Raw genomic sequence first — 23,864 nt, 5'->3', positions numbered from 1 at the left:
GCCGAACGCGCTGGGAGGGGGCGGGACTAACTGGAAGAAGGCGGAAGAGGAAGCGGCCGCCATGAGCCGGTTCGGGGGCCGGCTGCGCGAGTACCCGGCGCTGTCCATCGACCGCTTCGACCGCGACAACCTCCGGGCGCGCGCCTACTTCCTGTCGCACTGCCACAAGGGTGAGCGCCGCGCCCCCGCCGCGCCCGTCGCCATGGCGACGGCGCTCCCCCCCCTCCTGCCCGTCTCCATGGCGACCCCTTTTCCCGCCTCCCGCCCGTCTCCATGGCGACGCTCCCTCCCTCCCTTCCCGCCCGTCTCCATGGCAACTCCCGCCCGTCTCCGTGGAGGCCCCTTTCCCGCCTCCCGCCCGTCTCCATGGCGACTCCCGCCCGTCCCTGTGGCGGCTCCGTGTGACCGCCATGTTTCCTCGCAGATCACATGAAGGGGCTGAGGGCGTCCGTCCTGAGGAGGAGGCTGGAGAGCAGGTACGGCGTGAGGGGAAGAGCCCCCTCAGGGCTCTTTGAGGGGCGGTGGCTGGAAAGAAGTGCAGCGAGAACTATTATTATTTCTGACAGGGAGGCTCAGCGCCAGCGAGAATAATAATAATTATTATTATTATTGACAGGAATGTTCAGGGCCTGCGAGAATTTTTCTATTTTTCGAGGGAAAAATAACGTTTGAGGCATGCAACAGTGTCTGGCTCTTGCTGTGTTGCTTTGCTGGAGGAGGCCTCCTAATTTTTTGGACCTTCTCTTCTCAAATCCTTAACTTCGCGTGTGTTTTGGCCAAAACATCCACGGTTTAACCAAAACGTGTGGAACATCAGTGGTTTAAGCACTAACGTCAATGCTTTACGCACTAGATGCTGTTGTCCTCAGGGTTACGCCACACAAAACTAGGCAGCTTAACGTCTGCAGCCCGTTTACCAGCAGGGGAAGGCTCCGAAGGGGCGCAGCACTGGATCCCAGTTCTTCCTTGAACTTGAAGCACTGTTCTGAAAACATGCACCTTGCACAACTTCAGATTTTCCCATATTTCTTTCTCCGACTCCCAAAAGCTAAAGTATGAAGGGTTTTGAGTCAGTTTCCAACCGAGGATCACCTGTGACTGGAGGTGGCTTGACTCCCACTGAGGTCTGTGCCCCAAAAACTCAATATTGCAAACTACAGAGAGCTCCGTCACTTGGGAAGGGCAGCAGGTATCCGAGTGGTGCTGATGGTAACAGCACGGTCCTCTTGAGCTCTGACTGCTCCATTTGGACAAGGAACTGAGCGGTGCTTGTAATAAGTGTCCTTGTATGGAGAAGGACTTAAATTCTTGGGTTTTGAAGCAGTTGCCTTCATGCAGACTGCCTGTTCTGTGGGATTGTCTGGCTCTTGAAGCCATGAATTCCATGGACAAGTTAGTTGGCATGGACCAGCAGTGGGTTTGAAAGCAGTCTAACATCTGAACCTGCAGATAATTGAGTTTCAGTTCCTTGGCGTGTTCCCAGACACTGTTACATTTATTAGAGTAGGTGTTGCATCTCCTCAAATGTGCGCAGGTAATCTCTTTGCTCATCAGGTCTATCTGTGCACTGTGCAAAAGCCAGAGCTTTGTAGGAAGCTGTTCTGCTGCATGCTAGCTGCCCCATGTCTCAGGGAGACCATACTTGTCTGGAGCAGACCTTGGTGGGTATGGAAACGAGCAAAGATGTACGTACACGTGGCCTCGTACCAAAAATGCGCATCCGTGGGCACACGTGGGTAAGACTTTGGGTCTGCTGTGCTGAAGAAAAGCCCTGCAAGGTGGAGCAACTTGTCTTGGCCCCATGTCAGGCTGGGGCAGAACAGCTCCTGCAGGCTTGCTGTTCTGCAGGTTTTTTTGGGTGAAAGAGGGAGCTGCCACTCGTGTTTTGGTGTACTTGGTGTGAGGTACTAATACATCATTATATTACTCCCTGTCTCTGCTTTAAAAAAGCACGCTCCTTTCTTGTCTCCTTTCAGCCTGAATGTTAAATTATATTGCTCACCGGTAACTAAGGAATTGCTGCTGACTAACTGGAAATACAAGTTCTGGGAGAATCACATTGTGAGTATTTTTTTATTCTTTATTTTTTAAACTAATAATTTCCAAGCAATGGCTCCAGGGAAGAGGAAGCTTCCCCTCCTCAAAGTTTCTAAATATTGGTTTTGATACAGTATTTCAGTTCTTAAGTTCCTACATCAGTAGGAACTTTCCTTGTTGCCTGCTGTGTCGGATTGGTTTATTGTTTACTGCTCAATTTTATTTTTCTCTCCACAAAATTGATCCTTTTCTCTCAACTTCAGCTTTAAATGTCTTTCATCTCTGCAGCTGTTCTGATGGTTTGTACTGCTCCCTCCTTTCCTTACCTCACTCATGTCTCTTTTCTCCTGTCCTTCATCTACATCTCTCTTGCTTCATTCAAAGTCTTGTATTATTTGGGGTATAATCTTTTAGTTACATTATCTTCCTTCTCCTTTTCGGAAGATGAATTATCTCTAGCAGGAAAATGTTGTAGTGACGTAAAATCGCTGAGGAACCGAATTACCTGACTTCATTTGTTTGGAGCCAACCTTCAAGTGGTCAGTTGTCATTTGTAGATGTGGCTTACCTGGAGTTAGATGGATGTAGTTAGTTATTTCCTTCCCTTTGCAGATGCAGGCTTTGCAACTGAGCACGATTCCTTTCACATCTGACTGTGTGTACGTACATCGTCACACAGCGTAAGGATTTTGTGTCCCCCAAGCAAGGACAGGAGAGTCTTCTAGTCAAGTGACAGCTCAGGAACTTCAGGCAAGCTGAAACTTCTTTCCTTGGGGCAGTTACGGCTCAGAGTTGCCTTAAATAGTTTTTATAATTGTGGGTGTTAAGCTCCATATTCAGAGAAACTCTTAAGAGTTTCTTACCTGGGAGCTGGGTCTGGGTAGGAGGAAAAAGAAGTAGGGGACTTCTGTGCGTGTCCTGCTTTAATTGTGAGGCTGAGGAGAACGTGACTACCTTTATACAAAGTCTTGAGTGACTGAAAGATTAAATTATTCTGGGGGGGTGAACGTGATTCTGGGCTCTGCACGAAGGACTCTGAGCATCCCGTAGCCATTTGATTTGATGTTCAGACTGAAGAAGCAATCACGATGTCAGCTTCCAGACAAATGTTTTTGTGATTTACAGTCTGACCCTTATTTGTACACGTGACATGAGAGGCTTTCCGAATCTGCTGCTGGCTCTAAAATTTAAACTACTGAAGATCAGGGGAGAGCTCTGCTGGGGACATTGTCATGTGTACTCCCGAAGCAAACTGTGGCTGTCAGCGAAGAATTCATCAGGCAGTTTAGATCTGAAACTTGACAATTTTTTCACTGCAGTAGGAAATTTGAGCTTTACTGAGAAACATTGAGCGTGCAGGGTTAAGAGCAACCTTGTGAGTTGATTCAGCTTCAGAAAGAAATTGCAGATGATAAAATTAATATTGATATTTGAAAAGACAACTCTCGCCGATGGCTTGAATTCTTAGTAGAAATTGCATTTCGATGTGTATATGCAAGTTTTGGAGCAAGCCAGGAGTTTGGTAGTTGTCTGTTCGATTAGCACTGTGGTTTATCGTGGCGAAGCCAAACTTTATGAGCTCGGTGTGAGTACCAGCTGGGTGGATCTCTTGGAACCGCTCAGAAATCTGGAATGGGGACGTGGTGTCTTGTGAGTCTGGATGCGCTGGGACTGGGATGTCTCGAACGTTACAGTTACACAAAACCAAGGCAGATGGTCCAGCCAGAGAAAACTGTGCTGTTGCTGTTAAACAGGCCAACAGATTGTACTTTTTGTAAGCATACAGACACTGGGATATCTCCAGTTCATTTTTTGACATCATTTTTTTTTCCACTGGGAATGGAAACCCATGATTTACTAGAAGGAAGTGAGCGCAATTTTACAGGCTCAGAATTAGCCACAGTGCATGCTAGAGATGTCTGCGAAGTGGATTCTTAGCCCTAAACATGAACCAAGATGTTCAGTAAGTCATCTAATGCATTTACTTGTTTTGCTACAGGTTGCACTGGAAGTTGAAACTCCAACTCAGATTTCTTTAGTGGATGAAACTTCTGGTGAGGTAAGTTACAAAAACGATTCGAATGTTTTTAATGGCCAGTAACAATGTTTGTGCGAGCAGAGAAGCAGATCTTACCTGTGACATCAGAAGTGGACAAACTGTGTTTGAGATCTGGTGTTCTTCCCTCCAATGTGCGTAGCCACGTGAATTCTTCTTCACTTTATTCTTACTATCAGAGTGTTTTCACTGTATTAGTGGTCTCCAGCTCACCTACTCCCCTTGTGATTTTTCACCTTGTGTGTAAGTGCAGGACTTACAGGTCTCGTAGAGCACCCCAAGGTTTTTTTCCAAGATGTTTTTTTCACCAGGAAGCAGGGCTGTCTCCTGGCTGGCTGGCTCTCACGAGCACCTTACCGTCCATCATCTCTTCTGGCATGACAGGATGGTCGTTGCTGCTCGGGGCTTGTTGCAATGTGAAGAGACGCTCTTTCTCTTTATTCACAAGTAGTGCCAAGTGCTGCGTTGCCTGTGAAGAGCAATGTGGTGCTTTCACCGTGTCAGTGAAGGTACCAGCAGTACTCACTGCAGGGTGAAAATAACGCCGACCCCTCTCTTCCAGAAAGAAGATATAGAGGTGACGCTTCTACCAGCTGGTCACTGCCCAGGATCGGTCATGTACGTCCTTCCAGTACTCTAAATGTCTCTGCTGGCAAATTAGTCCTACGGAGTCTCAATAAATACTGTGGCTTTGTCTCTTTATTTATTTTTCTTCCTTTCCTAACTGGAAAGAGCTCCTGAATTTAAAATTCTTACTTGATTATAGCTCTGTAGTCGCAGGGTCCACCAGCTTCAGTCAGTGCTAGAACCCAGATTGTACAGGGCTTTTTTGTCCACGCAGAAGTTACTTGTTACCACAGGGTACTTTTTCCTGTGCCTTGAATAATAACTTTCTGGACTGCAACTGCACATAAAAATGGTGCACGAAACTGTGGTTAAAAATAAATCCTGTGCTTCCTAGATGTTAAAAACAAGTTGCCCAACTTCCTGGTACAGATGCCTAAAAACTCCTTTGGGTGCAGGAGACAGCTGGGCTTCCCTTAAAGAATCTGTAAGGCTTTTGTCCTTTGTGGGCTCTGACCAGCCCGTGCACAGGGCATGTCCCAGACGTGTTGAGTCTGAATCACTGGGTTTATTTGAAATTAGTCTAGGACAAAATTGAGCCCAGTGTTTCTATTATGTCATGTTTTAGTCACACAGACTTCTCTAAGCAAAAGAAACTGACAGCTGGCAGTTAATGCTTTATATTGTTGAGTTTGACTGGAGTGTTTCTGTTTGCAGGTTTTTGTTTCAAGGTGAAAATGGCACCGTGCTGTACACGGGGGATTTCAGGCTTGCAAAAGGAGAAGCAGCCAGAATGGAGCTTTTGCATTCAGGGACCAGGTATGAGAAAAACAATCCACATTCTCATTCAGCTTCTGTAAAGTCTTTGGCTATCCGTGGGGTTTGGAAAGAACAAAAAAATCATACAGGCACGGACAATTTGTGAATGTCATCTTTTTTCCCCTCATTTTTTAAATTGTGTATTAAATATACTGCAGTAAGACAAGCTTGTATTGCCTCCTTTTGAAGAGAGGAAGCGATACATCTTAGTACTGTGATGCATTGCTCACAATATCACATTCTTCTTTTAGAGTAAAGGACATTCAGAGCGTGTATTTGGACACCACTTTTTGTGATCCCAAATTTTATCATATACCAAGCAGGGTAAGTCTAAATAAGCCGTGAGAGGAGAGGTCCAAAAGCCACTAATTACTTAACCAGCCCTTCTTTAGGTAAATCCTGAAAATGCAAAATGGCATTTTAGGCATTTGCCTATCAAAGCACGGCACTTTGGGAGTATCTTCAAAGACGAATCGCGATATTTTCTGAATTTTTCAGGAGGAGTGTCTAAATGGGATCTTAGAGTTAGTGCGAAGCTGGACCTCGCTGAGTCGCTATCACATTGTGTGGCTGAATTGCAAAGCTGCTTATGGTTACGAATATTTATTCATTAACCTCAGTGAGGAACTTGGAATCAAGGTAATGCTTCCGTACCAGTAATTCTTTAAAACCCTGCCGGCGTTTTTTGAGAGCAGAGCCACACCTGTATAGTTGCTCTAGCTGCAGTTTGGCAAATTCATTAAGCTAATCAAGAGTTAACTCTGCCTTTTTTTAGGTGCACGTGAACAGGCTTGATATGTTCAGAAACATGCCAGAAATCCTCTACCATGTTACTACAGACCGGCACACTCAGATTCATGCCTGTCGACATCCTCGGGTGTGTATCGTTTTGGAAAGGCACTGCTAACCTCTCTGTGAGCGACTGGTTGCAGTTGTTCTCGTGCTGTTGTTCTACAGCAGGCTGGGGCCAACTGGTTGCTTAATGCAGAGGAGAACGAAAACTCCAGCTGGTGGGTTAAGGTGTGTTTTTAGAAAAGCTATTATCTGATACTAGACACGGTTTAATTGTATTTGAAACTTAGAAATTGTTAAATGAGGTAAGATGAACAGCGGGTTAAATCAGTGAGGTGTTATCATCCCTTCAAATACATCAAAAGCAGCTCGTGTGATGCCTCCTGCAGCCACGCGCTGGGTGCTTGTAATTGCTGGCCTTCCCTTTGCAGGATGTCTGAAGCTGAAGGCTGGGCCTGGGAGGAGGGCAGGTAGGACTGGAAGTGGCACAGAGGGGCGCTGGTCTCTGATTTGCTTCCTCAGCTCTGGAAGCAAGAGGCAACAGCAAAGAGATAGTGTTCAAAGGAGCTGGAAGTGAGATGAGAATATGGTCTGGCTGGATACCGCGTTGCTTAATTTCTGGGGGGAAAAAGCCAGGATTGCACTTAATTTTTATGTTGCATTTGGCAGGATGATGACTTCTTTCGAGGAAACAGACTGCCCTGCGGAATGACTTGCCAAAACGGAACTCCCTTGCGCATAATTAGCATCAAACCCTCCACTATGTGGTTTGGAGAAAGGATCAAGAAAACCAGCGTAATTGTGAGGTGAGCGTTTGGGCCGTGCCAAAACCTGTTTCAGGTGTGTGTCTTGCCTGAGGTTTGTAAAACTGAATCTTAAAGTGGGCTGTTTAAGAGCAAGTTATGCTTGCCTGATGTCTGAGGTTGAAAACCAGCTGCCTAATTTATATGCCTCCTGGTTTTTTTTTTTTTTTCTTTTTAGGACTGGGGAGAGTACATACAGAGCTTGTTTCTCTTTCCACTCTTCATTCAGTGAGGTTTGTATGCTTGTAGTGCTAAGTAGACACTGATTATTCTGGAGTGGATGATGTGACTTGTCAAAATTAACAAACAAAAAAACCACAAAACACTACATAAGGAGATACGAAGTTCTGGATGTTGGAGACAGAGATATCCCCAAACTAGTAATGTTTTAACTGCAGAAGAACGTGTTAAGGTAGGGCAGGATTACAAGCCCGTTTTTGTTTTCTCTGCTTGCAGCACAGGTCACCACTACGACTGTTTTGATTATTCTGTAATTGTGGTGTGCTTAAAGCTCGGCATTTGGGGTTTTCAGTACGTCGGTTGTCTGCTGTGGCTCAGTTTTGGGCAGCTTTGACTTCTTTCCCCTGTCCACACATTCAAGCAGAAACTTTCTCCCATCGTAGCTGCCACTGTTACTCCTCTTTCTTTGCTAAAGGCTAAAATGAAATCGGTCCTGGCAGCATCCTCTCTAGAATCACACGCCTTCATTTAATATGACGATCCAGTTCTTCAGGTACTTCTCTCATAAGAAGCTGAACTGAAACTGGATTTGTGCCACCAATCAACCTGTCACAAAGCCTTGCGTGTGCAAAACGGAGATTATTCCGAGCTCTAGGAAGGACGTCCTGTTTTGAAGGTCCCAGTAATTGTTTGAATTTCCCCTGCCTTGTAGAAGAGGAACATCTTCCTAGAGTTCGGAATAACCTCTGGATAGAGGTGCTAAGTAGTACATAAAGCGTGGCAGCTCTGCTGGCAGAATGTGCCGGGCAGTATGTTGTGAGTAACAGACTTGGACATGCAAAAATAGTTGGGTTGTACTGGTCTGTGTAGGTGGGAGTGCAATCTGCAATCACGTAGCTGTGGTCAGTGATCAGCACCGGTAGAACCTCAGCTGGAGCGAAACGCTCACACGTTTGGACGCCATTTTCAAGAAACTTTCAGACCCGGGGTTTTGTTACGCTTAGTGCTTGGCTTATGACACAAACTGTTGTTGGTGTAAGTTAAACTGCTTCTCTCTTCTTCAATTTAGATTAAGGATTTCTTGCGTTACATCTCTCCGGTGAACGTGTACCCCAACGTGCTGCCGGTGGGTGGGACAGAAGACAAAGTTATGGAACTGTAAGTGGCAGCTGGTGAAAGGAGGTCACCTGGTCCCCGTTCTAAGGACAACTCTCCTGAATCCCAGCCTCTCGAGCAGGCCGATGGCCTCTACTTTACTCTTCCGATAATTCAGTTCCCTCCCTGCCACATTCAGTCCTGCAAACTTCTTCCCGAACACTAATAGGTGCTGCAGAGTCCAAGAGTTTGCATTCCACACACTGGTTAGAGCTATGTAGAGAGGCTTTTCTGATCGCTGGATTTGGGTGGCACCTGTGTGCATTCATCTCACGTCATCCTTCGCCTGTTTCTACTCGTCAGCGCTGTTTCTGGGAGGTTTCTTATAAAGAGAATTAATTTCTTTGGGCACTTGAACTCCTAGTCTTTGTGCAGGCACAAATGTACAGTATCACGCAGACCTGTACTCCCGTGCTGCTAAAGATGCTGGCAGCTTAGCAAGTGCTTTTATGGAGTACAAGAGTCGTGGTGGCACTCAGTCTGAACAGAATGAGGACTTGTTTCTTTGCTCCTTTTTGTTTTCTTCCTTAATAGGAAAGGAGACGCTTTACAATAACTGAATAAACCTGCAGTCAGATTTTGAACCCTGTCATCTTTCCTTCTCTAGGCAAGGGGCTAAAAGATAAGTTTCCAAATGGTGTACGTTTTAAGGTAAATACCTGGAAATGACAGATTTTCTCCCTTTAAGCTGCCTAAGCTCACCAAAGTATTAACATTTTCCCTAGCTATTGCTGCATTTGCTTTAATGCTTTTGCCGCAGCGCCTGTGAAAGGCATGAAGCAGTGTCAAAATATTTACTTTTGTGCCTGAAAATAGCTGCCAAGTTCTAAATGTTGATTTTTCTTCATTCACCTCAGATTGCAGCCGCTATGCAGATCGTACAGGAGAAATACGGAACCCAGGTACAAGCCCCTAGGAACACTAAAGAGAGTCCACAAAAGAGATTTATCTGATACAGGTAAAAAAAAAAATGCTGCTGGTGCTTCCATCCTTAAAGGAAAGCCTAAGACAAAACAGAGGTGCCAAAAGCCATGGCATTCACTAGTTTGTGTAGAAAGCAAGAGAAATACAGTTCGAAAGGAGAAATGGAAATTAAGTGAACTTAGTTTTCAGGAGAGTGGTAGTTAAGTGTGCTTGCTTGTGATCTTAAAACGTTCTTAAAAGCCCTGTATGTTCTAGAAGGGTTCCATTCCACAGTCCTACGCCAGCCCTAACAAAGCCGTTTTCTGACTCTACCTCTGTCACGTCCTGTGCTGTGGAGGAACAGTGAGGTATTGCAGAGGAATTGCTTCTCTCTGTTATCTTCAACACCTGGCTGCTTAGCACCTGCTACTTTTTTTTAATTTATGACGGTTGCTTCAGCAACGGGTGCTCTGTACAGACTCTGGAAAGCCGCTGAACCAGGGGAGAACCGCAGGCCTGCTGCGTTCTTTTCAGCTGTTTCTGAAGTGCCAAGCATGCAAGGCTGACGTAGTCGTGGCAAAACAGGACGGGGCTGAGTACACGAATCTAGACCAGCGTCCATGAGGGCTCCGTCAGATCTGCAGCATGCGTGTGGAGGCCAGGGGCAGGGACACCTGCTGGCAGCTTCTAACTGCTTGATGTTTGAGTCCACCTTTATTCAAAGCATGGAAGCAGTGACACCAGCTTCTTCAGTAACTTCAATTGTTTGACACCCCTACAGCCCCCTTACTGCTGTCATTAAATGTCTCCTCGGTCTAACAAACACAGCGACAGTGCTGTTTGTAAGTGCTACTGAGCAGAAAGAATTTTGCGAATGTGCATCCCACTTTCTTCAACCGGTATCTGATTTATTTTTTGCCTTTTTTTTTTTTTTTTAAGTGTCTGACCTGGCAAATAATTACTGGCTCTGAGAGTCACTGCATAGGAGCCTCTTTACCAGTGTAGTGACAGTTCCAGTAGAACGCCTAGAAATTAAGGCCTCCGATGAACAAAGAAGGCCCTGACAGAATCCACTAACGTGCTGTTTGAGTAATGCCAAACCAAAACAGTAAAATTAACTGCAGGAGCTTGTAAGGCACCCTGCAAGGCAGGGCAAACACATCACTGATGTCCTGCTAAGCCTCCAAGTGGGTTAAAGAACTTTTTCTTCTCTTTAATAAATGTTTTATTTTTGTTGAAACTTTGCTCGCTCTCAAAAAAAAAAAAAAAAGTTCAAATCTCTGCTAAAATCTTGTTAATTGTTCTCCTGACAGATGAAGATGATCTCTTTGATGCAGAACTGAGCTCTGCAAGGCCTAAGATTTCCAAGCAGCAGAGAGAAGAGAGCAGGCCCTCCAAAACAACGCAGCCTGAAAATGCTGAAGGAAACACGAACGAGAGCACGGACAGCTACAAAGCACCCCTAACTTATACCTCCCTCCAGGTGGACTTCATGGACTGCGAGGAGTCAAATGATGATGACGACGATGATGACGACGAAGAAGACGACACAGAAGATTCTGAAAAAAATACAGCTCAAGTTCTTCCCCAGGAGTCAGATGCCACTTCTACAGCAAATTCCAATGGCGTACCTGGCGACCAGCAGGAGCCTAAAGCTGACGTCCCGTGCTGGGATGCGTTTTTTAAGTGTGACAGGCTGGATGAAAGCTCTGAAAACGAGGACAACTTCCCATCCTCAGCAGGTGCTGGTGGGTCCCAGTCACTCTTCAGCGATTCGGATGGGGTGAGCGACTCCACCCACATCTCCTCCCAGAACTCCTCTCAGTCGACACACATATCGGAGCAGGGCAGCCAGGGCTGGGACAGCCAGATGGACACGGTGCTCATCACCTCCCAGGAGAGGAACGCCGCTGACTTCAGCTGCTTCAGCAGAGCCGGGGGCAGGACGGTTCCTGTGCCACACGAGGCTGCCAAGGAGAGTCAAGCTGACAACAGCAGCTGGAAGGCACCGGGTCAGAACAGGTCTCGTGCCTCTGATGTCATCTGTGACTTGAAAAGCAGAGACTCGGAGAAGGAAGCAGAAGCTGGCACTGCTCATGTTCAGGAGGTGCTGGTGGAAACGCGTGACACTTCTAGGGCTCCCGATCTGGAACTGAAGAGGGACTCCCAGAGCTCCTCGGACTTTGAAATTCCCTTGACCCCTGACGCCGAGTTACCTCAGCCAGACAAGCTGTACTGCCTGTATAAGAAGCTAGCAGCAGGTGAAAGCATAGTGAGAAAACTCCCCTGAAGACAGGTAGAACGGATTACATCGTGAGAACAGGGCCATTTTTCTTTAAGCCCCAAATTATTTTTCTCTTTAGTGCCAATTACTACTTGCACTTAAGGTAATTTACACAATTTTTCAGTATTACTATCATAAATATTCTGCAGCCCCTGTAACTTCTGTTGTTCCTTCCATGAAGTATTTTAAGAAAGTACTTCCAGAGGGGACTGTAAAAGCCTTCTACCTCCTAAAGTTCAGTTCTCCAGGGCTGTGAGTAGGTAGATAGATAGAACAGACAAATTTAAGGATGGGACACTAAGTGAAATTTAGTGTTTACTTTTATCATGAGCTCTAAGAGTTTGCCTTTTATGCACGCGATCTCAGGTTTTAATACAATACTACATTTTTAACTGGGGGGGTGGGGGGAGAATGTGGCATCTTCCAGGGATGGCCACGTAAATAATGTGAAGGGCTGCACTGCGGCTTCAGGAAATCCCGAGTTTGCACTGCAGCCATTTTAAAGGACTGCAGAACTGAGCAGAGAATGACTGAGCAAAGTTTTGGCTGCCTTTTATTTTTGTCTGGTCGTTTCTTTAAATCAAACCGCTCTGTCTTTAAAGCGAGCGGGTACTAAACACCACTGCCTATGGTTTAAATCTAACTCACTACAACCCACTTGTCATCAGTTCCTCTGCTGTGGTTCATTCTCAGTTTTTCAGAGCTACCTGAAAATAAAATGCCCTGCGTTTGGTTCCAAAGCCAGCGGCAGTAGCTTGCTTTGGAAGCTACGTCACAGCAGCAGAAGCCAACCTGTTACCTCTGCTACTCAAGGCTCTTGTATTACCAAATTTTACCTCCTCTCCACCATCTCATTGATGTTACTGAACTCGGTCATGTTCAGATCTCTGTTTTTTAAAGCAAGACAAATTCTCCATGCACGTTTGCCACCATAACTAACTTCTTGCCAAAATTCTTAGCTTTTACAACGGAAATGTGGCTTCAGGTTCTTAAATTTCAATGTCTAGGAAGAAATGCCTAAACAACAGAATTTATCTGAGTGTTCTATGAGCTCTTAGGCCCAAAGAATTAAAAAGACTTCTATTATGACAGCTCTCCCTTTTGTGTACATCAAATTTTCTGCTGTTTTTAGTGAACCATGAACGTTAAAGCAGCCAGCGTTCTGCTACTGGGAACAGTGGCAGGAGAAAAAAAAAAGAAAATTTGCTATCGTCTGTGTATGACTTGAAGGTTATTCAAATCCATGTGTTTTTCCACTGTTCCTGGGATTTATTAACGCGTATTCCAAGCACAGATTTTTATTTTGCTTTTTAGCAAGGTTAAAGGGAACCAAACCGCTGTTGTACCTATCTACCTCTGTGAATAAAGTCATACAGAGCAGAATCTTGTCTGTTGGCGTGTTCCCTTAACAGTAGAATACGTTTCCAGTGTGTTTAAGTACACAGGAACCCCATCTGCTTTAGGCAAGTCAATATTGCAAATTTAGACCGGCTCCCCTAAGCCATAAACTGAAAAGGAAACACATGACTTCCTCCTGAGTGCTCAGCTACAGTCCTTTCACTGCTAAAAGCTGGGAATTAAGAGGGGGCAGCTTTAAAGCAAGCTGTTCTGTTCCAGCTAATTCTGAGAGGGAAACTTTTTTTTTTTCTTTCAAGAATGACAACAACAAGAGAAAAACTAAATTTAATTTATTTTTATCAAAAACTATAGGAAGAGAGCAATACTAGAGATCACACATTATGAAAAGAAAATGTTCCTGAGCTTACAAACTGCATATTCTAACGTACACAGTCCTAAAACATACATTAGAAATAACCAAAGGATTGACTCAACTTTGAGATTAAATAAATAGACAATAGCTTTCTTACAGATGATCTTGCAGCATTAGTTCTGCTACCTCACAAACAAAACAAAAAAAAAAAAAACCAACAAAAGCTAGAGGATAGAGCACAGGTTACCGGACTCTTTAAGTGCATGTACGCAACTGACCTAGTGGCCGTGACGGTGCTACCAGACCACAAAGCAAAACAAAGGCAGAGGCTAGGCTGGTTTAGGCTCCTTAAGAAATTGAAAATAAGTTTCTTCTCCTCCCATTTGGCAATTTTCCCCCTGAACTGGTAAGAACAGCAAGTTTTAAAAGTGACGCAGTGTAACATTAAGCTAATTCACCAACTGCAATCCCAAATGCACTGAATATGTAAATATAAACACTGTTTGAACTTCTAAACTAGGAACAGGATCCATGGACTAATAACTTCAAATAAATACAGACTACTGTTACCTCCCAGGATATAAGTTAAAGGTCCTTTATTTGTCACACAAGAGGTAACATACACATCCTTAGAGAACAACAGTGTTATTTCAATGCTGGTGATAACACATCCTGCCTTGGGAAAAAGGCAGGCGCTGAACTCAAGTACAACCAGTAAGACTTTAGCTTTCAAAATGCATTTACTTGTGATTCTTTAAATCGAACTGGGCATAAACATAGCCAAAAAGGGTGTCGGACCGTCCTGTCACCTCGCACAGGAGAGGCCAGAGGAACTGATTTGGTAAGGAATCTACTTCTTGCCGCCGCCGCTCCTGCACCGACAGGAAAGGCTGCGGACGGCGGCAGGTTGAGCAGCTGGAGAAGGCAGATTCCATCCACGTGGAACGCACTGCTGACCTGGGCTACATGCAAGAGAAAGCACAACTCCAGACGAGCAAGGATCGTCTAGAGCTCGGTAACGTTAAAGCTCCACATTCCACCGAAATAAAAGAAGTGTGAGAGAAATGGCATTTTAAAAATTGGCTAGATTCAGTGTTTATTCAGGTGTGTGAACACAGGTGAGCCTGGTAAATGTCAGGTACTCTGAAATCTAAGCAAACTTTCTCCATTAAACAATATAAAACATCGATTGCAACGCGGATCTCTGTATTGTAGACTACAAAACTGAGCACTTTCGGTGGCCTACGCTCTTCACCCCAACCGTCAAACTGATTTTGCTGTCTCGTAGCATATAAAAATGTCACTTTCCGCCAAAGAGCCGGATGTTGAGTGCCAATGCAACTGTGCTTCTTCATCAACAACCAACCTGTGTTATCCTTTGAAACACTCTTCTTGGAGTGCTAGGAATTAACGTGAAGTTTAAGGCATTTTCTAACTAATTAAGTAAACTGATATATGCTGGGTACTTGACTTCATTCACCTGAGCCAACAGCAGTGCACCTTATAAAGGTAACTAGCTGACCTATGATACATAGCTCGCATCCAGTTATGGAGCAACATAATTCTGCCTGACCCTACCGACATTTACGCCGTTTGTAAGCAACATGCAAGCTTTACAAGCGTTTTATCCGTGAGAATAAAGCCCTTCGATCATCCCCGGACCTTGGCTGGAACTTCACTCATAACCTAACTCAACTGCTCTTCAGTGTTTTGAAGCCAAGCAAAAGTTAGCATACGTTACGAACAGATCAAGTCAACTTGAAGATAATCAAAAAAAAAAAAAAATTCAAGCAGCTGAAGAACTGTTTCTCAGCCTTTACATTCAAGAACATCTTACAAACATCTACAGCAAATGGGTAGCTCATCCCTAGTCTAACTTCACTGAAGTTAACATTTCTGCAACAAGAAAAAATAGGCCTAGTCTCTTAAAAATCTGTCACTAGGTAAAAAAAGTCACAGTATGTAAAAACTTAATCAGAACCAACTGCTAATACGAATCAATTCCCAGGCTATTGCTGCACCTAACAGGTAACCATCTCCAGAATGCATCAGCTTTGCTAGACAATGGGCTGCTTTCCCTCTTCGTTATCTATTTCCAAACCGTAGCCAGTAATTTGTTTCAGCAATGACTGCCAGCTCTCTGCAGCGGGAACAGAACAGCGTACGTTACTGGTAACAGTGCAGTATTTACAAATTCTGTACAGAACTGCAGATCCCCTCTAGAATCTTAACTGAAAGTCAGAACCTAACAAGTGGAAAAGTTCTATCTGTAAAACTTCTAAGTAACGTGACATCAGCTAAAACTGTTCGAGACCTGACCTTACATCTGGACTCTGCTAATACCGATGACTTTTGTGGAGTTCAGCGGACGTTTTGCAGTCTGCATTCCTGTGAACGCTCATCTAGCCACGCTCCGACGGCCCTCCTTCGTCGTGGGGCCAGAAATGTTATTGCAAATCTCTCCGAGCCTTTCTTTTGTTCAACACCACCAATGGAAAAAAAGCAAAGAAACTGTCCGCTATGATTCAGGACTCGAATTGGATGTCTCCAGACTTTTTAAGGTACAGAAAATACGCAACACGACTTCATCCCACTGAAATCAGCTCCTAAAATGCCTACACTTTGTAAGCTCACACTCAATATCCAAATCAAGGTACATTTTAAAGAGTTTTCTTACCATACACCTTTCTCCCTCCTACAGAACAGTGCTATAGAAATCAAACTTTAACCTCTGATATCAGTTTCAGCCTGAAACACTAGATCGCTTTCTTTGGCCAATGCCATTTCAGTTACAAACAGAACACCTTCTTTTCATTGTATTCGTTTACATTAGCTGTAAGAATAATATATGTGTGAAAGAAGAGTCTTCTTAAAACACTTTTAGAAGAGAACAAAGTATTTGTGACGTTGGATACCCAAACTCAGTTGAGATAACCTCTGCAACACACAGCTCCACATTTACACACTGTTCTGATCCTCTTTCTGGAGGGGCTGAGACCATCTGCAGAGTCTGAAGTCAGATCTATCGAACCTGCGGCACAGACAAAGACAAATAAGAAAATTTTAAAAGGAAGACCGAAACCACGCTAGGTATGCAAGGCAGGCAAACGGCTTCCAGAAGTCTCCTACCACCCCAGGTCTTGAAAGAATCGGGTGTGAAGCTATGCTGCGTTCTCCTGACACCCCCATTACAACTACACAACAGAGCGTAGGTAGCAGCAGAATCCAAAGCTCAACAAACCCGAGCTATTCATCCCAGTCGGCTGAGACTGCAACGGGCCTTCAATGTCAGTGTCAGACACACCAAAAAAAAAAAAAAACCAAACAAAAAACGGGGACTGTCACACACACCACAAAAAATGGAGTTTTTAAAAGAGATTTAAGTAAGATAAATTTGTCAGTTCTGAAAGAGCTTCTGCAAGAACGAGGTGCAGCTCTGGAGCATAAATATACTCCTTTGGGATGTAAGTAGCTGGGCTAACAACACTTCTGTTGTGGCTTAGTGGGTTGCAGGCAAACACAGCTTAACACACAGAACACGAATGCCAGACAGACTAAAAAGTTTTAGATTGTACTGGGGGGAAGAGAGCGCGGAAGAATTCCCAAATGGAAAAATCAACTATCAAAGAGCTAGTAATATTTTACCAAGAACTGTGTTTCCTTAAGTCAGTAACAGCATCCAGCCCACCAAACAACACTCAATTTTTGGACTTTCCTTCTTCCTAAACATCTGCAGCACAGGACCTACATCCACAGCTGATGTCTGCAGGCACCACAACACAGTGACACACCTCAGACCACACTCAGCTGTTATAACTGGCTTCTTGGCTGCCACTAGCAGGTGCTTGCAAGGAGTTTCCTCAAAAAGTACCGGAAATGCCACTTGGAATAAAGAAAATAAATTTTTAAAGGTATCCAAACACATTTTTTTTTTTTACCCTGACCACTATATTGAGCACCCCTGCAACAAATCTTTAAAATAAGCTGCCTTGTCAGAGGTTCCAGCCACAAGCCCCTGCTCTGAGCACCTAAAATGCCGATACCAGTCAGCCTGCAACAAAGTTAGCCAGTGCCCCGTACCTCCCCCGAGAACAGGTTTGAAATCTGCAGACCTTTCATCTGGTAGTCGAAGGTGAGCTCTTCTCCAGCCTTGATGGTTCTCGTGGAAAACAGTGCTATTCGAGGAAGACGCAGGTCGAGGTTGTCGATGAACACGTTGAAGACTTGGAGATTTGGATCACACTGTAAAGAAAAAAAATGATGTAGTTTCTGGTAAAAAAAAAAAACCGCAAATTTCACTGAAAGGAAGTGGAGGGAATGGCTCTTCTCTCAGTGACAGAAGTCCTAAATGAAGTCATCTTCTGAAATCAACAAATTCCAGTTTTGAAATAGCATTAAAGGAGAACATTCAGAGTAGAGCTCTTTCAAGAAGATAACCTTTGCACAGTGCAGGGACTACAGGAATATCTAACAGCCTACTTAAAAAAATGCTACCTTCAAAACATGGCAATGAAAAAAGATGGCAAACAAAACAATTTAACCTACATTCGGGGTTAAGATTTACTTACTAAACCCACAAAAATAATTAAAGCTGAGAAGAGAAGAACAACCTAGCATTTCAAGCCACATAAACCTAAACATAGAATAATGAGCGTGAATGTTGCTTCCAGGTCAGAAAAAAAAAAACAGAAATAACATTCTCATACTATAGGTATTTTTTTTATTTCTAATCGCTAACCTGCTTGGCTTTTGAGCTATCTGCTACAGGTGAGGAGGAGTGTGTGTGTCAAATAAACCAGGCAGGAACTATGAACCACTTTTTCAGGTTTTCTAGATTAAGTTTAAGCAGTCTCTGAGACAGTTTGTTAAACTGCACGCACACTTTTCTGCTATTCAACAGTAAAATATATCTCACGTTACAAAAGCAGAACTGAAGTTAGACTTTTAACTCCGCACTCAAGGGCAGGAATAATTTATTGCCATTTCTAAAAGCGAGCAATTGCAATTCTAAAACTCTTCTTCATCCTCCTCCCTAACAAGCCTGCATGACACACAAATGATGTCATCAGCTCACCGACCTGAAGACGAGTTTACTTTATTTGTACAACAGTGACTGCAGACCTCGTAAACACCACGTTGTTCAGAAATACATCATTCCTGAACTAAAAACATGTAATTCCTTTACAGATGCAGCTCAGCCTTTGTGTTGCAGGTACTTGAATTGGATAGGAAATAAAACACAACAAAAGTTTCCTATGGAAAATGTACTTTCAGGTTCTCTGGCAAATTTAGATTTGATACTAAGAAGGGGAGAAGGTATCTATCTACACAAGAGAAATGCCAAAGAAAACAGCATTTTTTTTCATCATCTACTAAGGTCTGAAGGATATTTGACGCACCCTCTCCTACCCTGCCCTGCTACAAAATAATGCAGCAGCTCCGTCGTCTTTAACTCCTCACTGACTTGATCAAGTGTTTCTCACGTGTTATGCCTCTTCGTTACTTGAAAACCAAACAAACCCTATTTTGGTAGCGCACCGACTCCCCTAGAACTACCAGCTGTCCACCTGACGCAGCCTCACGTTCCCGGATTTGTGTAGGCAGTCTCACTCTGAGCAAGGCTCAGTATGCCACTCTGTTTATTATATTCTGCTACGTGACTGGACTGTGTTGGAATAAAACACGCTACTTCAGAAAAATGGTGAATATGACATTAAAATATTCGCAGTAGGAGAGCATTTCTGGCACAATTGGGGTGATTCTGTCAGCAGCTGGGATACAAAACAAGGCCTTACGCTGTGATTCACAAAGTGGGACACATTTCCATAGCGAGCCGCATCCACTGTAAATTCGTCTGAGTCATAGTCCAAATCAAACAAGTACGTATTGCCCTGGTTGTCATAGAGCTGGCCCCGTCTCTCTGCTTCCTCACTTGTAATCACCTGAAGAGAGAGAAAAAAGAAACCTGCATCATATTATTAACTATTACTAAATTAAAACAAACATCGCAATCAAGTCAGGAAAACTTTGCTTAGGAACAACACCACGTTTGCTGTCTGGTGTAACTTGTCTACGGCCGGTGCACTACTTTGTCTCAGGAAAAGAAAAAATCATCACCTGCATTATGTGTTTTGATGAAGCCAAATAAACCATTCCTACTTGGAGTTTCTAGACATACTATTCTTTCATTAGACCCACAAAGCCTTTTGTTAACTTCACGTAAAATTTGGAACGGCAGTTACCAGTCTTTAAAACTCTTCCTATGACTTTTGGCTGTAATGAAAGATGCTGTCGCCTCTGTGGAATTCCTGGTTTCACGATAACTTAGGTCTCCACACCACTTTGCAAAGCTGAATTTATGAAGTTAAGCTTTAAAAACTTCACCTGCAGCCTGTTACATTGAATGTATTCTGTTGTGCACCATCAGAAAAAGAAAAAAAAAATATATCAATTTGGCAGCAGGACAGATAAAAGAAGTAACAGAATTGGACAAAATAACTCAAATTTTTCTGACAGACCAAAGTTGAGAACTTATTTGAGAACAAAGCAAATTTTGAAAACAAATTTGAGAACAGTAGGGAATCACCAGGTTCACAGGAGAGGATAAACGTACTCTTCGCTTTCAGCAACAGAATTCTGCACTCACAACAGTCTCCTGTAAGTTTACAAGGTTTTCTTAGTAGGCTATGAACCTGACAAGTTAGCAGATTTGGGGCAAGAATAAATACAATGAAGACCACAGACATTTGTAAGTGGGGACAGAATTAATTATTTTGAATCATCTTATTAGCAAGGCAGATACGTGGCAGAAGCACACCGGAGCGGATCAGAGAGGCTGCCAGGAGCTACTGGTGTAAAGATCCCTGAAGCAGGCAGAGGCTGAAGGAGACAACACAAGGCAAAACAAAATCTTGAGAGTAACTAACTCGAGGTCTGCACTTCACAACATTAAAGTTCTGCTTTGGAACAGCATGAGGCAGATTATCCAGACAAAACAGAAAAGGGACGGAGACTGGGTGGGGAGTTTGGTAACAACTGTGCCTGGGGAACAGCAAAAACTACAATAAAGATAAGGGAAGAATGAGGAATGTGACTGCCAGGAAAGAAAAGGACTCATCTTTTGAAATACTGCTAGGGCACAAATCTACAGGAATTCTGTAACGACACAAAGGATGAGTGTTCTCCTCACATTCAGCCTTTTACAATTGCTCTGGAATGGAGAACATATTGGTCAACCTAATTTCACTGCCAGCTTGAATGTCTAGTCAGTGTACTCCCCTGCCCAAAAGCAGACTTCTCTGTTACACAGCGAAAGCCAAGAAGCGTTAAAACCAAGAGAGGGCTCATCAAGATTTTCTCCTATTTCCTCCTTCACAGTAAATAATCAATCCGTATGAGATAAATACATACCTCTCCGACATACTCCATCACGAAACTGTTGGTTTTAATTTTCTGGAGGGTTTTTACTCCCCAGCCTCGTCCGTTGTTAGTTCGGAAGATGCAAAGAGAATACTGCGTGCCCTTCTGTACTATCCTATTAGGGCAGTTGGGACCGCACCTACAAAACGAGTTGCATTCATAGATGGGCAAGCCAGGCTGGATTTTCAGCTTCTTTTTTTTATTATAAGCCAAAATAAAGCCAGCCTCCTTTGGACAGCACTTCTCAGCAGGGCAGTCTGAGCATTCACAGCCAGTCGTTATTCCATTGATTACATTTATTCCCGGAGCAGGTTTATACTCGTTAATGTAGTAGAAGTCTAAAGGAGGACCTTCCAGATCCACAGTGTTTTCTACGAGAATCATTCCTCTATGATTCTTTTTCCTGTTGAGTTCTTCTTTCCATCTCCGCAGAGCTATTCTTTGCTTAGCCTTCCTTACAATGTAATCTGCGACCGCAGGTTTCAAGGCTTTAACATGGTTTCTCACTTTCAGTGCTTTGCCTTCTTTCACTCGAGATAAGTATTCGTTCTTGTCACTAAGAAAGTTTTGAAGAAGCAACGGACACTTCAGATTTTTCTGAGGCTCCCAAGTATTTGAAGACTCTGGCCATCCTTTCCATTTCACAAGATAGTATTCTGTGCCCTTGAAATACAGAAACAGATACAGATTTAGCCACGCGTCTGTTTACTGAAATCCAGAGTTCCGCAGTTAAGAAATGCCACACAGTACAGAAGGTCTTGATGTCCCCAAAACAATTAGAACTGGGGAGAAAGGGAAAAATCAAGTTTGCTGTTGGCAAGTTAGCTTAGAGCACAACTTCGGATACTCCACGTACCACCTCTAGGGGCAAAGAAATACACAGCTGTGAAGAACTCAGGTCACTAATCTTACACCAGGAAGAGGCTAGTTTCTTAAAGCAGTTAAGCAAATCAAACTATCTAGTTGTATGACTCGTACGCATGAGCAGAATATAGTCATATCACATAGAGAACAAAAAAATAAAATCCTAAACTTACCAAGCAAATGTCTAAAAAACACTATTTGCCCTGTATCAACCATGCTCCTAAAGAAGCAATCTGTTTAGAACACTTAATATTGTATTTACAATCGAGAAGCACACGCTTTGCATGTATTTTAACAGGGCCAAATAACCGTAGTAAATGTAACAAGGCCAAATCCTGATACTGAATTTCACTGGCAAGAACAAGCCGTAGGAATCCAGTGGCAGCACATGGCCCTAACTCTTCATCAGACAGACTACAACATTCAAGAGAAAAACAAAGTTAACCTGCAAATAAAGAAGCATCGTAATATGTACCAAGCTACAACCTAAAAGCATCAGGGTTTTGCTTCTAGATATGCAAAGGTGAAGCATTTTGTATTCCAAAAGCTCTGTAATTTCAGAAGAAAACTTCCTTCAACATACCGAAGGAGGTAACTACACCGCTTTCTGTTTACAGTTCAAAGTTTAAAAGATATTTCATGCGATGTCATCAACAGCTTTGTACTTGCAGCCTGTTTCTTTATATTATGAGCAAAACTACCTTTGTCTTGCTTCCAAATTTCAGCTGAAAGAGTGATCAAATCGGTCTGTGTTTCTCTTACCTCTTCTACCTTGTAGTCACACAAATATTCCACCTCATAACTCTTTAGACTCCTGTTGGTGATTCCAATGGATTTACATCTGAGATTTTCCTTCCTACATAATTCTTGGAGGGTCTCAAGTGAAGCTAGACATGGCACATACCAGGCTACAATAAGAAAATCGGTAAAGAATCCTATTTAATGTCTCGGCTGAGTTGAAACCGTTATGCACTCCACGTGCCTCAACCCAAAGTCCCCGCGGTACCACCTGTGCCAGCAGCCTCTCGCACACCTACGGCGTCTCTCCAACTTCACCCTAAGGCTCAAAGCAGAAGCACGGCAGCGATTCCCTCCCTGAACCTCGGCTCGGCGTGCCTGGCCGCATACTTACAAGGAACAACCAACGCTCCGGAGGGCAGGCACTGCAGCAACACCCTTCCAGGGGCGGAAAGCGCCTTAAGACCAAGGGAGAGCGTTTCCCTACGGTGAAAGCATCCCATAACAGAGGCACAGCTCCAAGAGAGCCTCCCTTCTTCAACGGGACCTCCGAGGGGACCGCCAAAGCCCTGCAGCTTGTGAGGGGCACGGAGGGGAGCCCAGCCCCCGTGACAGGACCATGGTGACCGATGGAGTCATGGCCCCGAGGCTCTTCCAGAAGGATCGCAGAGCTGGAGGGAGGCTGCTGGGGGCTGAAGGGGCAAGGGGGGGGGGCGGGAAGTTTGGGAAGTCGGTGAGGGGCTGGGGGAGGAAGAGGAGGACGAGGAGAAGGTGGAGGATGAAGAGGATGAGGAGGAAAAAGGGAGGGAAGGGGGGCGGCTGCCTTTCCCCCAGCCCCCCTACAGCAGCCCCAACCCCTCTCCCTCACATTTACCTCAGGCACCCCCCCCACAGCACCGTGCTCAGCCCTCCTCGGCCGCTGGCGAGGCCTCCAACCTCCAGCCTCCCTCCCACGACCCCAAAAAAACCTCCCCAACCCCAACCCCAACCCCACCACCCCCCCCCCACCACACCGCCGAGCTCGGCTGCAACGCTCCTGCTACGGGAGGGGGGGTGGGGGTGGGAGGGCTCGGCGGCGGTTCCCTCAGCCCCGAGCCCTCCTCCTCCTCCTCCTCCTCACCCCTCAGCGAGGCGGAGGGGAAGCGAGGGGTTTGGTGTCCGGCGGCCTCACCTCCTGACCAGCCCTCCATCTTGGAGGGGGCCGCAGGCGCCAGGCGCGGGTCGGGGCCCGCCATGCTCCGCCCTCCTCCCCCCTCCCTCCGTGCAGCACGGGGCGGGGCCATGGCGGGGACTCAGAGGCGGCCCCGTTCTCCTCCCCCCCCCCCGTCACGGTTAGGGAGGGTTTTTTTTGGGGATGTGAAGGGAGAAAGGAGAGGGTTAGGGGGCGTGGGTGAGGACAAAGGTTCAAGGTTCTCTAACTGCGTTAAAAAATTAGGAATGAAGCGTTTTTCACCCTGCTTTAAGGTACACTCCCCCCCCCCCCCCCCCAAGACACTTCTCTCCCCCCCACGCTCCTCAGGACTCCTCCACAGAAACAAA

At 44.8% G+C, this 23,864-nt stretch overlaps 2 protein-coding genes across 5 annotated transcripts; one reads left to right on the top strand and one right to left on the bottom strand.

Annotated features, from left to right (window-relative positions):
- The first annotated feature begins 28 nt into the window (after positions 1-28).
- Positions 29-13,495, top strand: DCLRE1C (DNA cross-link repair 1C). Of its 2 annotated transcripts, XM_035549375.2 has the most exons (15): positions 42-170; positions 425-476; positions 1,977-2,061; positions 4,037-4,096; positions 4,656-4,711; positions 5,375-5,476; positions 5,728-5,800; positions 5,975-6,115; positions 6,252-6,353; positions 6,434-6,496; positions 6,938-7,074; positions 7,250-7,304; positions 8,321-8,409; positions 9,264-9,364; positions 10,623-13,138. In XM_035549375.2, the coding sequence occupies exons 1-15, from the start codon at positions 62-64 to the stop codon at positions 11,597-11,599; spliced, it is 2,202 nt and encodes a 733-aa protein (XP_035405268.1). In that variant the 5' UTR covers positions 42-61; the 3' UTR covers positions 11,600-13,138. The 2 variants fall into 2 exon arrangements, with proteins under 2 accessions (XP_035405269.1, XP_035405268.1); XM_035549376.2 differs by lacking the exon at positions 6,434-6,496 and having other exon boundaries at positions 29-170; positions 10,623-13,495.
- On the bottom strand, positions 13,267-23,589 carry SUV39H2 (SUV39H2 histone lysine methyltransferase). Of its 3 annotated transcripts, none has more exons than XM_035549379.1 (6): positions 23,497-23,589; positions 22,350-22,495; positions 20,715-21,386; positions 19,100-19,246; positions 17,417-17,546; positions 13,267-16,335 (listed from the first exon to the last, which is right to left on the bottom strand). In XM_035549379.1, exons 1-6 carry the CDS (start codon positions 23,558-23,560, stop codon positions 16,226-16,228), a joined length of 1,269 nt encoding a protein of 422 aa, XP_035405272.1. In that variant the 5' UTR covers positions 23,561-23,589; the 3' UTR covers positions 13,267-16,225. The 3 variants fall into 3 exon arrangements, with proteins under 3 accessions (XP_035405272.1, XP_035405270.1, XP_035405271.1); XM_035549377.1 differs by having other exon boundaries at positions 23,446-23,582; XM_035549378.1 differs by lacking the exon at positions 23,497-23,589 and adding an exon at positions 22,720-23,066.
- Between the last annotated feature and the right edge of the window lie 275 nt (positions 23,590-23,864).

This window comes from Cygnus atratus, chromosome 1, assembly GCF_013377495.2.
Source record: "Cygnus atratus isolate AKBS03 ecotype Queensland, Australia chromosome 1, CAtr_DNAZoo_HiC_assembly, whole genome shotgun sequence".
Classification (NCBI taxonomy): Eukaryota; Metazoa; Chordata; class Aves; order Anseriformes; family Anatidae; genus Cygnus; species Cygnus atratus.
The sequence above is the reverse complement of the archived record's forward strand: the minus strand, read 5'-3'. Positions and strand labels throughout refer to the sequence as shown.

Coding starts and splice junctions, on each gene's coding strand:
- SUV39H2 (XM_035549377.1), bottom strand. CDS start 23,560: ATGGCGGGCCCCGACCCGCGCCTGGCGCCTGCGGCCCCCTCCAAGATG. Junction 19,247..20,714: donor TGATGGAGTATGTCGGAGAG/GTATGTATTTAT, acceptor CTCTCTCTTCAG/GTGATTACAAGTGAGGAAGC. Junction 16,336..17,416: donor CTTCGACTACCAGATGAAAG/GTCTGCAGATTT, acceptor TCTGTGCCGCAG/GTTCGATAGATCTGACTTCA.
- DCLRE1C (XM_035549375.2), top strand. CDS start 62: ATGAGCCGGTTCGGGGGCCGGCTGCGCGAGTACCCGGCGCTGTCCATC. Junction 5,801..5,974: donor TTTATCATATACCAAGCAGG/GTAAGTCTAAAT, acceptor TGAATTTTTCAG/GAGGAGTGTCTAAATGGGAT. Junction 6,116..6,251: donor GTGAGGAACTTGGAATCAAG/GTAATGCTTCCG, acceptor GCCTTTTTTTAG/GTGCACGTGAACAGGCTTGA.